The 16,117-nt window shown below is 52.1% G+C and overlaps 2 protein-coding genes across 15 annotated transcripts in view; both read right to left on the reverse strand.

The window, feature by feature from the left end:
• Positions 1-16,117, reverse strand: part of WNK1 (WNK lysine deficient protein kinase 1) — a 94,518-nt gene that overhangs the window by 20,351 nt on the left and 58,050 nt on the right. For all 14 annotated transcript variants that reach the window (XM_083180967.1, XM_083180975.1, XM_083180963.1 and 11 more), the window contains 6 exons: positions 15,397-15,485; positions 14,432-14,651; positions 13,677-14,004; positions 13,380-13,564; positions 4,574-4,651; positions 4,176-4,271 (listed from right to left, as the gene is read on the reverse strand). In XM_083180967.1, the coding sequence (XP_083037093.1) occupies positions 4,176-4,271; positions 4,574-4,651; positions 13,380-13,564; positions 13,677-14,004; positions 14,432-14,651; positions 15,397-15,485 (996 nt within the window). The remainder of the gene's footprint in view (positions 1-4,175; positions 4,272-4,573; positions 4,652-13,379; positions 13,565-13,676; positions 14,005-14,431; positions 14,652-15,396; positions 15,486-16,117) is intronic.
• LOC146073634 (uncharacterized) lies at positions 4,660-10,213 on the reverse strand. The gene is made up of 2 exons (XM_083180976.1): positions 9,516-10,213; positions 4,660-6,324 (listed from the first exon to the last, which is right to left on the reverse strand). The coding sequence occupies exons 1-2, from the start codon at positions 9,615-9,617 to the stop codon at positions 5,179-5,181; spliced, it is 1,248 nt and encodes a 415-aa protein (XP_083037102.1). The 5' UTR covers positions 9,618-10,213; the 3' UTR covers positions 4,660-5,178.

Consider the following 16,117-nt stretch of genomic DNA (forward strand, 5'->3'; position numbering starts at 1 on the left):
CTGGTCATTATACAACAGGAACCACATCATTATAATGTAAGTAACATCATCATAAACAGACATGCAGGTAACAGGCGGGAGATGGAGGGGGAGGGAGGGAAAGGGGAGGGGAGGGAAAGGGGAGGGAAAGGGGAGGGAGGGAAAGGGGAGGGGAGGGAAGGGGAAGGGGAGGGAAGGGGAAGGGGAGGGAAGGGGAAGGGGAGGGAAAGGGGGGGGAAGGGGAGGGGAGGGAAGGGAAAGGGGAGGGGCAGGGACTGGTCATCATCACAACAGGAGCCAAATCATTATAACGTAAGTAACATCAGCATAGACATGCAGGTAACAGGCGGGAGATGGAGGGGAGGGGGAGGGGCGGGAAATGGGAGGGGCGGGAAATGGGAGGGGCAGGGACTGGTCATTATACAACAGGAACCACATCATTATAATGTAACATCAGCATAAACAGACATGCAGGTAACAGGCGGGAGATGGAGGGGGGGGGGGGAGAGGGGAGGGGCAGGGACTGGTCATTATACAACAGGAACCACATCATTATAATGTAAGTAACATCATCATAAACAGACATGCAGGTAACAGGCGGGAGATGGAGGGGAAGGGAGGGGGAGGGAAAGGGGAGGGGCTGGGACTGGTCATTATACAACAGGAACTACATCATTATAATGTAACATCAGAATAAACAGACATGCAGGTAACAGGCGGGAGATGGAGGGGGGGGGGGGAGGGGAGGGGGAGGAAAGGGAAAGGGGAGGGACTGATCATTATACAACAGGAACCAAATCATTATAATGTAAGTAACATCATCATAAACAGACATGCAGGTAACAGGCGGGAGAAGGAGGGGAAGGGAGGGGGAGGGAAGGGAAAGGGGAGGGACTGGTCATTATACAACAGGAACCACATCATTATAATGTAACATCAGCATAAACAGACATGCAGGTAACAGGCAGGAGATGGAGGGGAAGGGAGGGGAGGGGAAGGGAGGGGAAGGGAGGGGGAGGGAAGGGAAAGGGGAGGGACTGGTCATTATACAACAGGAACCACATCATTATAATGTAAGTAACATCATCATAAACAGACATGCAGGTAACAGGCGGGAGATGGAGGGGGAGGGAGGGAAAGGGGAGGGGAGGGAAAGGGGAGGGAAAGGGGAGGGAGGGAAAGGGGAGGGGAGGGAAGGGGAAGGGGAGGGAAGGGGAAGGGGAGGGAAGGGGAAGGGGGGGGAAGGGGAGGGGAGGGAAGGGAAAGGGGAGGGGCAGGGACTGGTCATCATCACAACAGGAGCCAAATCATTATAACGTAAGTAACATCAGCATAGACATGCAGGTAACAGGCGGGAGATGGAGGGGAGGGGGAGGGGCGGGAAATGGGAGGGGCGGGAAATGGGAGGGGCAGGGACTGGTCATTATACAACAGGAACCACATCATTATAATGTAACATCAGCATAAACAGACATGCAGGTAACAGGCGGGAGATGGAGGGGGGGGGGGGGGAGAGGGGAGGGGCAGGGACTGGTCATTATACAACAGGAACCACATCATTATAATGTAAGTAACATCATCATAAACAGACATGCAGGTAACAGGCGGGAGATGGAGGGGAAGGGAGGGGGAGGGAAAGGGGAGGGGCTGGGACTGGTCATTATACAACAGGAACTACATCATTATAATGTAACATCAGAATAAACAGACATGCAGGTAACAGGCGGGAGATGGAGGGGGGGGGGAGGGGAGGGGGAGGAAAGGGAAAGGGGAGGGACTGATCATTATACAACAGGAACCAAATCATTATAATGTAAGTAACATCATCATAAACAGACATGCAGGTAACAGGCGGGAGAAGGAGGGGAAGGGAGGGGGAGGGAAGGGAAAGGGGAGGGACTGGTCATTATACAACAGGAACCACATCATTATAATGTAACATCAGCATAAACAGACATGCAGGTAACAGGCAGGAGATGGAGGGGAAGGGAGGGGAGGGGAAGGGAGGGGAAGGGAGGGGGAGGGAAGGGAAAGGGGAGGGACTGGTCATTATACAACAGGAACCACATCATTATAATGTAAGTAACATCATCATAAACAGACATGCAGGTAACAGGCGGGAGATGGAGGGGGAGGGAGGGAAAGGGGAGGGGAGGGAAAGGGGAGGGAAAGGGGAGGGAGGGAAAGGGGAGGGGAGGGAAGGGGAAGGGGAGGGAAGGGGAAGGGGAGGGAAGGGGAAGGGGAGGGAAGGGGAGGGGGAGGGAAAGGGGGGGGAAGGGGAGGGGAGGGAAGGGAAAGGGGAGGGGCAGGGACTGGTCATCATCACAACAGGAGCCAAATCATTATAACGTAAGTAACATCAGCATAGACATGCAGGTAACAGGCGGGAGATGGAGGGGAGGGGGAGGGGCGGGAAATGGGAGGGGCGGGAAATGGGAGGGGCAGGGACTGGTCATTATACAACAGGAACCACATCATTATAATGTAACATCAGCATAAACAGACATGCAGGTAACAGGCGGGAGATGGAGGGGAAGGGAGGGGGAGGGAAGGGAAAGGGGAGGGGCTGGTCATTATACAACAGGAACCACATCATTATAATGTAACATCATCATAAACAGACATGCAGGTAACAGGCGGGAGATGGAGGGGAATGGAGGGGAAAGGAGGGAAAGGGGACGGGAGGGAAAGGGGACGGGAGGGAAAGGGGACGGGAGGGGAGGGGAGGGGAGGGAAAGGACTGGTCATCATCACAACAGGAGCCAAATCATTATAACGAAAGTAACATCAGCATAGACATGCAGGTAACAGGCGGGAGATGGAGGGGCAGCCAGGGAGGGGCCATACAAGCTGGCACTATATCTTGTATACAGAGGTCACATGCTGCAGGGGCTTAGCCAATCACTAACCAGCCCACATGTGCCTCTAGTGGTCACATGTTCGACCATGCAGCACAATAGCTGCCCCCTTTATTGGCACAAGTCTCTCCCAGTCTGATCCCTATTGGCCTTATGGCAGAGACTAGGTTACTACAGGGAAAGTGGCAGATCTTTCTGGTCATACGTGTAACATGCTTTTGTGGAGGAATAAACCAATGATGGGCAGATGTATTACAGTGTCCGGTGACACCAGATCCTTACTGTAAGGAACCTGCTCCACCAGCCCAGGTGGTAACCATACATGTCCCACCTAAATCTCCTCACTATGCCTCCATGTCCCACGATCCCCGGGTGGCTGCTCCCACTTTCCCAGCTGAGCTAACCAACCTTATTACGGCAGCGCTGCGGTCTTTGTGGAACCGCAATCTTCTGAGCCCCGGTTAATCTGTACTGCACAGAATATCCCACAGCTAACGCTGGAATCTCTTATCTGGGCAGATACGCCACCCCGACCCCTTACCAGCGATATGGCAGCGATTCAATGACCGCGGTTGCCATCGGCAAGTTGGAGGGAATACCATGCATGGAGGAGGGTGCAGGGTAGAGTGGAGACCAAGGCAATCATGCAGAACGGAGCTTAGCAGGACATGTGGCCAAATTAATGACAAGAGAGCGTGGGTTAGTGAAGGGGGGTGGGGTCTTCTCTCCCCAGTCTGTCGGCCAGCTAGGACACAGTGGTGAGCCATCTGTGGCAGGAAGTGTAACAATATCCACGCACACCTAGCGAGCACAGACACTGTACAACCGGTGTCTTAGACGTGAGCTGTGCGTGCAGGAGAGTGCGACGTGCCGATGCTTTCACCAAGAATCACCAACTCTTACTGCATCATGATAGTCATAAAGGAAAGTAATGGTAACAATAGATGTCACATATACTGTAACAGCTGCCACCCTTACACCGCGGTCAATGGCACATTTACTAGTGACGGCCCATTCTTAGTAGAGATGCGGATCTCAAAAAGGGATCTTATTGGCTATCGGCTGTCACATGCTTGGGCTCCAAATCATGTGACAGCCAGACAGCCAATAAGATCCAGTTTCGAGATCCGGGTAAATCTGGACCCGCGATTCTGATGGATCCCATGCGTGTCGCCATTTATTACCAAGAAACGGGCAGTGATTAGAGGTCACTACACTGAATGCGCAGTTGCGCTGCGTGCCTGGAACCGGTAACACATCAGCACAATGACCTTCATCTGCACCGGATTATAATGAAACATACAGTAGAAACTGAACCATCCAGCCCCAGGTACTCACCTGGCTCCCGGGGGCAGCAGCATGAGTCTGGGCAATAACGGGCTGTACTGGGGCGGATATGCTGGAGACAGGTGTTGGCATCTGATACTGGACACCCTGAAACACACAATGAAGCTGGTGAAGACCTGCGCAGGGATGGCGGCAGGGGTGGTGCGATACTGCATTACAAAGATAACCATCCCAATTTCAGGGGATATTCCCAACACCAGTCAGGCGCTAGAACCTCTGTGACCAGTGACACACACAGGTCATGTTTTACAGGTCACCTGTGGATTTTTAAAATGTGACAGTTGGTGACAGCGCACCGGCCGGTTGAACTACTGAACACTATTGTAGAACTCCAGATTCCCCCGCTTGCGGGTGGTGCCCGACATGGGGGTACTGCCCTGCTCACTCACCTGTGTGTGGCCCGCAGGCTGGGTGACCATACCCGCCGGAACAGACGTAGTGGTGGCCTGTCCTGGTACCGGAGCCTGCTGGAGTAAGAAGACACAGGTTACAACACTCACAATAACACATCTGTTAGTACACAACCAGTATACCTGCATCGTGGTTCTACTGCAGTTATATACATCTATACAGGAGGTCCGCGGATACATATAATCTCAGGCAGATCCATGCGCGGATTGTTAGGAAGTCTATATGGTATCACGAGACCCATTTACCGACGGAACTGCGCCCCTGCACTACTGACCCCTCGTTATCTAGTAAAGGAGTAGGCGCCTCCTCGGTACTCCCTGGTATCTATAACCCCCCCAGAGAGACATAAAACTGCTCCCTAATAAGCAGAACACTTCTGGGGTACAGTGACAACCTACACAAAGGACCGAATATTGGGGATAATATAATTATTACCAGGACAGGAACCCCAGGATTGGCCAATAGAATGGAAATGCGGATGAGACAGTAACAGAAATGTATGATTACTATTCTATTGGTATTATACAAGTGGCCAAATGTGATCACAGTAACTAATGCAGAGAACTGGTGCACGTCTTAGGTATTACAGCACAGCAATGTCCACGGTTCCCGCAGGAACGGCCGACATGTAAGAGATAATGTCCCATCTAGTAACCTGTGGGTTATACACCGCTGGCTGGGCAGAGAAGGCCGCTCCAGGCTGGGGGAAGCAGAAGAAGACGTGCGGCTCCTGATACAGTGCCTGTGTGTACATGACGGAGAGGTCCGAGCTGGCCGCTGGTGGCGGGGACAGATAATCTCCAGGGTCTGACGAATGTCTCTGGGAGGAGTCGCTGGAGTATTCGGAGCTGACCTCTGACCCATTGTATCGGTGGGAAGACGGCGGCTCCGGAACATGGTGGTTGCACTGCTCCTCAGTCACAGTCTGAAGACGGCTCTGCAGCAACGTACTGTGCGGAGCCTCCTCTACCTCAGCAGAACCACGGCGTGCGCGGTAGACTCGGTGCGGCAGGTACACCGCACCCTCAGGCCCGGATGAATGCACATGGAACTCAAACACACACCCTTGGGGGCCCTCACTGCCCTGGGTAAGGACCGGAGGAGCAGACTGCGGGACAAACAGCTGATGGAGCATGATGTGGGCGTCGGAGGTCACGGGGGCGGACATGCTGCCTAGCGGCGAGGGCTGGTTTAACCCACTTTCCAGCCTCAGGCTCTGCACCGGGCGGGCGATGTAACTCTGTCCAGTCTGATAGTCGTACACAGGGCCCAGCTGCACCAACATCGGATCTTTCATGTGCCCAGGACCAGCCGCAGCGCCAAAAGCTTCACTCTGTGCAGCGTAAGGTAAGCCAGCTAAGTACACCGTCTCCACCGGTCTCGCGGAGGCATCGCTTCCCGCGACCGGCCTCCCATCTACAAACACTGCTCTGTCAAAGCTTTGGTGCCTTTGGCTGGTATCTGCAGAAGACCCCAGTACAGTCATTCCATCTGACCTCCGGTTCACGGCGTCCATCCCGGGCGCAAGAGGACTCGGCCCCACGGTCCTCAGGTGTGGCTGGCCAGTGCGAGCCTGAGATTCCAAGAAGGAGGTGCTCTTCCTTCTCTGTGTGGAGGTCAGCTTTGGGGATGAGAAGGTGGGCGGTGGAGAAAAGGACATGGGGCGCTCATGAATGCTCGGGAAAAATAGCGGCGAGTCCGGTAGTGTTGGATGTGCCACGGACTGGGGCTGCATTAATATGGACGAGATAAGGAAGGTGAGACATTTAGACAATAGGAGAAAGACGAACAAGCACTGTATCTTACATTCACCAACGAGGAGTGGGTAGGGGTCCGACAGACAACATACATGGGCATTAAATTCATGCTGTGCCAGCGGGCGCATATAGGCTGCATTAACGGGGACATGCTTTGCCATCAGAGACGCTGCGCTAACAAATATCTGCAAACACATACACGCCATACTATCGGGGCACTATAAAAGGAACAGACAATGTTTTATATAAACCAAAGTATTATTGATACATACAAAATACTTACATGGATGTGTAGCCAATGCCAAGTTTCTATGACCCCTTTCTATGTGTGAGCTTTTTGTCCAACCAACCAATATCTATCTATCTACAGCAGGGGTGGGGAACCTTTTTGGGGACAAGGGCCGCTTGTATAGGGGAAAAATGCCTCACGGGCTTTAAAAAAAACAAAAAAAACACAAGTTTACCTGCGGATCCGTCCCACGCTCCGGCAGCTGCCGTAGTTTAGGAATTGCCAGTCTGTGTGGTCCGACGGCTGTGCAGGGAGTATAGGGGAAACCTCACGAGAGGTCGGTAGTTCTCGCGAGATTTCCCTTGTACTTGACTCCCTCCGCAGCCGCCGGGCGGGCCGGACAGACCGGCTGCGGGGGCCGTATACGGGCCGGAGGTTCCCCCCCGCTGATCTACAGTATATCTATAAATAAAAAGCTAATTACTCCTCACCTCTATGAGGTGAAGCACTGCCACTGACCACTAGAGGCCACCCAATGAACCAAATTACCACTTTGTGCTAAAACACGCCTTAGCAGAAAGTGAAAGCTATTTTTGCAGGGACACTGCTCTGTTTCAAATTTTCTGGATATGGAGAGAGGGAGCTGCGAAGACAGATTGAAGGTAGGAGCAGATAGGGACTGGGGGGAGGGGTGGGGAGTTTGTGGGCTAAAAACTGCCACAGCTCGAAGTGAAAGTATAAACTGTCACAGCTCAAAGTGGAAGTACATTTCAGAAGCCGTCATTTTCATAATAATCCTACTTGTTCTAAGCACATCAGGGCCTGTCCTCGTCACCACTCTACAGCTGTCATGTGATGCTTCAGACCGTTTACACTTACAGGAAGTGGGAGGAGCAGAAAACATCGGACAGCTGGGATGAAAGATTTTAGGACACCTGCAGCTGTTCATGACGCCAGCGACTATTACGTCTTGTAAGCAAAATGGCTGCCACACCGGTAGACCATTGCATTATTGTATCAATATCAGTTGTGTTACATACTTGGCATGACAGACCACATACACATCCATGTAAATTTGACTATTTCAATAATACTTTGGTTTACACAAAACATTGAAAGTGTCTATTTCTTATTTAGTAACCCTGTATAATGGGCATTGTATACAATACCGGAATTGCTTAATACGCAGCGCTTACCTATACTGCCAGTATATAGCAGTCTAGACAGGGGAAGAAAGAAAAAAACTTTCCAGATTCACCGTTGTACACAGTTGACGCCAGTCACGATGTTTAGCGATTATCGATAAACTGTACATAGCGCAAATCTTTCAGGCTGCACCTCCCGATCCCATATGCAGTAAGAGATAGTGGTACTTATGTATTATCTGGACTCCCATGTTAAATGCACCCCATTTTTTCATACCCCTACTATCCAATTACGCATGGAGTTGATTTTATATAGTGTGGCGAGCGCAGCGAGCCACCGTGCCCGAAGCGTGGCGAGCGCAGCATGCCCCGCAAGGGGACGCGGTCTCATAAGAAAAACGGGAGCCCAGATATTACATAAGTACCGAGATAGTCAATACTCAAAGGATCTATGAGTTGCACACACACGCTTGGAATTCCATGGAAGCATCAGCAGAGATGCGCACATTATAACTGGCAGCTGCAAACGTATTCGCATACAGCTATAAATCGGCACCGGCAAAGATGTCAGCAGCGGAGCCATTAATGCAGCCTCTAATACCAGGACAGTAAGACCGGTGGGTGTTCGGTGGAAGCAGAAACTGGAGCACTAACAGTAACTTGGGTTGTCCGGGAGGAAGGACTAGGGGAGGGTCACTATAGCAGCATGAGTAAGAACACCTGTACTGTTTTATACAGGATGCTGTTTTGGGTGTAGAACAAGGCGTAGAGCAATGCTAAAGGGAACCAGGAGTATTATGGGAGCGGTTCCTGGCCTCCTACAGGGAGAGCTGGCAGGGATTATTAATCCACCATTGTCTGCGGCCAGAGCATTGCAAGGTTGTTCTAGATAACACTGCTAGATTGTGCAGAGATTACATAATATCTATCATGGGCCAGTAGACCTACAGTAATATTACCCAGCGTTACCATGATACACCCACAGACCCAATGGAATACGCACACACCTACAGCTATGGTGTCTGCGCTGAACAGCACTACCGCTGGCAAGGGAATCGCTATCTTCTTGCTCTCAAGTTTCCGCTTCCAACCAACACCGATCTGTGTGTGCCCCACTCTACTGCGAAACGCGCGTCTGGCTGCATGAATTTAATGGTAACTTATCTGCCATGCCAGGAGATTCAGGGCAACACATACAGGGCTGGTAGAGAGGGTGGGCAGGCTGCAGCGCCGGTGGTGCTTGCGGGTGCTGGCGGTCTGCATGGGCAGGATGCTCTCTAGAGCCTTAGAAAGCTTTACGGCAAAGGATTCCTCAGGGGATGTCCAAGACGGAGAAGCGGGTGCTGACCGCACATGGGGAGGAGGAGTGCAGGGGGCACTGGGGAGGGATAGGGCAGCAGTAGGGAAGATGGGGACACAGACTGACATGCTACGACCTCGGCGGGGCTACAGGAGAAAAGATAAAACACGTAAAACAAACTCAACATAAAAGAAACAATGTAAGTGAATGAATAATGAAATGAAAAAAACTGAACATTCGGTGCTGGGCGGCCGGGATGAATCGCGGCAGAGGAGTGTAAGCTCTGCAGGTTTGGTGATGGTTAATGTTACATGGTTAATGAATAGAATGGAATTAGTCGACACTAGAGATCACGTATGATTATGTAAGGAGACGCCAAGACAGACCTGGATTTCACACGGGGAACAGATACATGGTACCTAAGTGACTAACAAGACAAGGTGCTATAGCCCCTAAATAAAGTGACCGATTGGTGTTATCTTGGCTTACCACTAGGTGGCGTTGGATCACAGAGAATCTCAGGGTGGTGAGTGGATTTGGTTCCTGATGTTTCGTAGTTGCAGACAGAGTCCCATTGATCCGTCCAGACATAAAGGCAGATATGGGACCGGCTTAGACATATTTACGGTCATTTATGGTCACCCTATGCAGGTGCGTCAGTTCACAGAGTCCATTAGCGGAGAGATTAACACGTTATAAGCCGGGGGTGAGACATCAGAAGGTCAGTGACATTCCCAGCAGCTAATCTGCACAAAGTCATTCATTGCATTGTTGGCTTAATAAGGTCTCATTACGAGAGGGCTGGATCCTGTAATATTCAGCCTATACGTGATCGGAAACCTCATCTTCCTGCCTGTTATATTACAGCATGCGACCTGGCTAACCTTCACAGTCCTAACAGTTAGTGTACATCAGGTAGACATTAGTAATACAGAGGCAGCAAACCTGCAGACATGGGCCTTTATATATGGGGGACTGCGTGTAGTACATAGGGAGCTGTCCGACATACACACGGGGGACTGCGTGTAGTACATAGGGGGCTGTCCGACATCTACACCCAGGGACTGCGTGTAGTACATAGGGAGCTGTCCGACATCTACACGAGGGACTGCGTGTAGTACATAGGGAGCTGTCCGACATCTACACGAGGGGACTGCGTGTAGTACATAGGGAGCTGTCCGACATCTACACGAGGGACTGTGTGTAGCACATAGGGAGCTGTCCGACATCTACACGAGGGACTGCGTGTAGTACATAGGGAGCTGTCCGACATCTACACGAGGGACTGTGTGTAGCACATAGGGAGCTGTCCGACATCTACACGAGGGACTGCGTGTAGCACATAGGGAGCTGTCCGACATCTACACGAGGGACTGCGTGTAGTACATAGGGAGCTGTCCGACATCTACACGAGGGACTGTGTGTAGTACATAGGGAGCTGTCCGACATACACAAGGGACTGCGTGTAGTACATAGGGAGCTGTCCGACATACACAAGGGGACTGCGTGTAGTACATAGGGAGCTGTCCAACATCTACACGAGGGGACTGCGTGTAGTACATAGGGAGCTGTCCGACATACACAAGGTGACTGCGTGTAGTACATAGGGAGCTGTCCAACATCTACACGAGGGGACTGCGTGTAGTACATAGGGAGCTGTCCGACATACACAAGGGGACTGCGTGTAGTACATAGGGAGCTGTCCGACATACACAAGGGGACTGCGTGTAGTACATAGGGAGCTGTCCGACATACACAAGGGGACTGCGTGTAGTACATAGGGAGCTGTCCAACATCTACACGAGTGGACTGCGTGTAGCACATAGGGAGCTGTCCGACATCTACACGAGGGACTGCGTGTAGTACATAGGGAGCTGTCCGACATACACAAGGGACTGCGTGTAGTACATAGGGAGCTGTCCGACATCTACACGAGGGACTGCGTGTAGTACATAGGGAGCTGTCCGACATCTACACGAGGGGACTGCGTGTAGTACATAGGGAGCTGTCCGACATCTACACGAGGGGGACTGCGTGTAGTACATAGGGAGCTGTCCGACATCTACACGAGGGACTGCGTGTAGTACATAGGGAGCTGTCCGACATACACGAGGGACTGCGTGTAGTACATAGGGAGCTGTCCGACATCTACACGAGGGACTGCGTGTAGTACATAGGGAGCTGTCCGACATACACGAGGGACTGCGTGTAGTACATAGGGAGCTGTCCGACATACACGAGGGACTGCGTGTAGCACATAGGGAGCTGTCAGACATCTACACGAGGAACTGCGTGTAGTACATAGGGAGCTGTTCGACATACACAAGGGGACTGCGTGTAGTACATAGGGAGCTGTCCAACATCTACACGAGTGGACTGCGTGTAGTACATAGGGAGCTGTCCGACATACACAAGGGGACTGCGTGTAGTACATAGGGAGCTGTCCGACATACACAAGGGGACTGCGTGTAGTACATAGGGAGCTGTCCGACATACACAAGGGACTGCGTGTAGTACATATGGAGCTGTCCGACATCTACACGAGGGACTGCGTGTAGTACATAGGGAGCTGTCCGACATCTACACGAGGGACTGCGTGTAGTACATAGGGAGCTGTCCGACATCTACACGAGGGACTGCGTGTAGTACATAGGGAGCTGTCCAACATCTACACGAGGGACTGCGTGTAGTACATAGGGAGCTGTCCGACATCTACACGAGGGACTGCGTGTAGTACATAGGGAGCTGTCCGACATACACACGGGGGACTGCGTGTAAGACATAGGGAGCTGTCCAACATCTACACGAGGGCCTGCGTGTAGTACATAGGGAGCTGTCCGACATCTACACGAGGGACTGCGTGTAGTACATAGGGAGCTGTCCGAAATACACGAGGGACTGCGTGTAGTACATAGGGAGCTGTCCGACATACACGAGGGACTGCGTGTAGTACATAGGGAGTTGTCCGACATACACGAGGGACTGCGTGTAGTACATAGGGAGCTGTCCGACATACACGAGGGACTGCGTGTAGTACATAGGGAGCTGTCCGACATCTACACGAGGGACTGCGTGTAGTACATAGGGAGCTGTCCGACATCTACACGAGGGACTGCGTGTAGTACATAGGGAGCTGTCCGACATACACGAGGGACTGCGTGTAGTACATAGGGAGTTGTCCGACATACACGAGGGACTGCGTGTAGTACATAGGGAGCTGTCCGACATACACGAGGGACTGCGTGTAGTACATAGGGAGCTGTCCGACATCTACACGAGGGACTGCGTGTAGTACATAGGGAGCTGTCCGACATCTACACGAGGGACTCTGTAGTACATAGGGAGCTGTCCGACATCTACACGAGGGACTGCGTGTAGTACATAGGGAGCTGTCCGACATCTACACGAGGGACTGCGTGTAGTACATAGGGAGCTGTCCGACATCTACACGAGGGACTGCGTGTAGTACATAGGGAGCTGTCCGACATCTACACGAGGGACTGCGTGTAGTACATAGGGAGCTGTCCGACATCTACACGAGGGACTGCGTCTAGTACATAGGGAGCTGTCCGACATCTACACGAGGGACTGCGTGTAGTACATAGGGAGCTGTCCGACATCTACACGAGGGACTGCGTGTAGTACATAGGGAGCTGTCAGACATCTACACGAGGGACTGCGTGTAGTACATAGGGAGCTGTCCGACATCTACACGAGGGACTGCGTGTAGTACATAGGGAGCTGTCCGACATCTACACGAGGGACTGTGTGTAGTACATAGGGAGCTGTCCGACATCTACACGAGGGACTGCGTGTAGTACATAGGGAGCTGTCCGACATCTACACGAGGGACTGCGTGTAGTACATAGGGAGCTGTCCGACATCTACACGAGGGACTGCGTGTAGTACATAGGGAGCTGTAGGACGGTTCATACTGCGTAAACACATTCCAAACTAACAAAAAAACATGGTATAAAAACCAATATAAAGGGAACAGGATATAAGGATGCAGAGGCCACGGGCTGTGCAGTGCATCAGGCAAATAACGGAAAGCTAACGGGGGAGGGGGGGGCACGATGCGGGAATCTCATGCAGCACAGTCTACCAAGGGTTAAATAGGATCGCTTATTACATCTACTGTATATTATAACTAAACTTTATTATCCCACAGATCCCAACAGAACTACAAGGTGAGCAGAGGAAATGGCAGATTCTCAGATCTAACGTCATATCTCCATGTACTGTTCTAGCAATGAAAGGAAGACATGAAACGCTGCAGAAATCACTGCGCCGCTGCTTATATTCTGCCCGCAGCCTAAACGCACAATGCGCCTGTAATATTTGCCTTCTTACCCCCAGATAGGTGTTGTATCCCCCCGGATGCACTCCGGCCTGGACGCTCGGGGTGCTGTATGCAGGGACAGTGTTGGGGGCCAGACCGGGATCCTGCGGAGAGCCATAAGATACAGCTTGCTGACTGCCGACACGAGACTCTGCGTACACAGAGGAGCCCTGTCCGCTGTCCACCGTGCCATCCGCTGAGAGGGGAGAGAACAGGACACAGGTCAGTACGAAAGGAGACCGCTATGACTATTACTGTCTCTGCAGATCAATGCCTGACCCTAGGCAGCTGCACAGATAAACACTCACATGTGACGGATACGCTGGGCTGCTGATACTGCAGATGCTGATCCGCCTCCGGCTCCTCCGGCTCCACCTGCAAGGAAGGGGCGGCCGCCGGGCCGGTGGATGTGGGTGCTGGAACTGAGGCAGCAGGGGGTTTGCCGGTGCCTAGAGGGGGGCTCTGAGGCTGCACATCCGCCTGCTGCGTCTGGCTGCTCTCCTCCTGTTTCCTCTTCTCCTGCTCCTCCCGCACATGCTGTCGCTGCTCCCGCTTGCGTTTGATTAGCGACACTCGGTCTTTGATTGCTTTGGCCATTGTTTTGTGATCCCCTTCACACACGTAGCCGGATTCCACCTGGCCGGGAGAGAGAGAGAGAAAGAGGGGTTCAGCTAGCACTCTATGACCGCCTGGGTCAGTGAAAGGGAACGGAACTTGCGCTCAGCAATGGATGCAGAGTGATTACAGGCTGGTTGGGAACTGCTAATGTAGGGAGTAATACAGTGTTATAGACAGACAAGACTGGAGGGTCCACCAGGGGGTATTCCATAGAGAAGAGCAGAAATGGAATAAAACATTTAGCCTAGAGAAGAACGGGGATCTGCTCGCACCAACACTACAGCTGTGTCTCATATACCAGTTTATTACAAGAGTGGCTGCACCACTCATTCAGTGACCCGTGGATTATTCACATTGCTCCGTTGACCTGTATAGTGTCGTCGTCTCCCCCCCCCCCCGTCGTCACAGATGTAAGGCACAGGGAGAGAAAGCGGTCGGCGCTCACCATTTCCTGCGCTACGTCTTCAGGAACATCCCTCTCGAGGTCAAAGGAGAACTCTATGGCCTCGTTGTCCTTGTATTTGCCCTTTAGTTTCTTGATGTCCTCAATGCGCAGCCACAGCTTGATGGCGATCTTCTCCCCATCATCCTCTTCTGCCAACTCCACCCTCACCCCAGTCTCCTCCTGGAAGAAGGCGTGGTTCAGGAGGTCTTTGATGGCGTATCTGTACAATGAACAACAGCGCAATGTCAGTAATGTACAGCCACACAGGAGACGTCGTCACCCCCCCCCCCATAACCCACAAAGGGCACAGGAGGGCGCTGTACGGCCATACAGGAGACGTCACCCCCCCCCCTCATAACCCACAAAGGGCACAGGAGGGCGCCGTGCTTGTGCAATTTTAGCTGGTAGCACAAAACCCTACAACCCCCCCCCCCCCCATAATTTGGAAACTGCTAAATGAGGCTGGGGCATCGATCCACCACTGCATCCCTATATATCAGGGAGGACAGAGGGTCACTGGGAGGCATTGTAAGAATGGGAACTTAATGCTCTTAAACCTTTTGTGATGACAGATCGAATCAAAAGAATGATGCATTGTGTACACAAGCCGGCTGCATGAGCCCTATGTGTCACACACAGATGTGTAATACCGCAATCTCCCCACACCAGTCCCACAGGAGACTGGGGTCATTTCTTATAGAAGTGCAGATTACGCAGGCCTCTGGCCGCCCCCCCCCCCCATGCCCGCCTAGCCCCTGCCCACCTAGCCCCTGAGCCTTCCATCTCCAATATCAGCATAGCCCCTCTCCCATGTCAGCAACACGTGAACAGATCAGAGCGGGTCAAGCTAAAATACTCTGTGCTGCGGTTACCATTCCACAGGCTAGACCGCGTGCGCACTGAACAACAGGTCACACACCACACTATAAGAGCCGCGTTGTACTTTATTACTACACAATGGTCACCTTTCATCTTTATTCTGCTGGATGCATCCCTCTATGATCTCCTTCACCTCGGGAATGGCGACCTTATCGAAGCTGGCTGGCTTCACGCCCTGAAATGGAAGCACAGGAATCAGAGGGCGCATGACATGGAAACAATAGCACTCATTACAGGTGATTTGCACGGTCAGCCGCAGCTCCAGTAAATGATTCTCAGGCTCCTCGTGTAATAACTAAACCTTATTACACCGGCAGCAGCCCAAGGTGACCGCCGTACAGCGGCCCGGCCCAGCCCCGCAACCAGCAGGCGTATTAGTGCTGGACTAAGCACGCGGCACGGCCCCTGCACACACTCCGCTATTATACATATAGACACCTTATCCCTGGCTGACTCGCCTATAGACCAGATCCGGGCCCCTATCACTTGGGGCTCATACACACCCTGCGCTTTTTAGGTAGCCACCTACTTTAGCTCTAACAATGCGGCAAAAGTCATATAGGTACACAGTGGTGTTGGCTTCAGGCTGCATTGGAACCCAAGGACTCTACGTACCAATCTCTAGGGATTACACGCGGTTTAAGTCTTTAAAATAAAAAAGGATGCGGCACGGTTTAGACTTTAGACGATTTGTGTCCGAAGGGGCCGAATACTATAAGTGCTTTATATAAGCGCCAAGAATAACATTCACACAAATCCTATAAAACAATTATAATAGCAAATGTTTCAGAGATGATCAAAATTGGA

This window comes from Crinia signifera, chromosome 4, assembly GCF_055691185.1.
Source record: "Crinia signifera chromosome 4, ASM5569118v1, whole genome shotgun sequence".
Lineage (NCBI taxonomy): Eukaryota > Metazoa > Chordata > Amphibia > Anura > Myobatrachidae > Crinia > Crinia signifera.

What these genes read in the sequence shown, in the direction of transcription:
- LOC146073634 (XM_083180976.1), bottom strand. Translation starts at nt 9,617, where the DNA reads ATGTCTGGACGGATCAATGGGACTCTGTCTGCAACTACGAAACATCAG. An exon ending in TGATCCAACGCCACCTAGTG is followed by an intron (nt 6,325 to 9,515) that starts GTAAGCCAAGAT and finishes ATATTAATGCAG; the next exon opens with CCCCAGTCCGTGGCACATCC.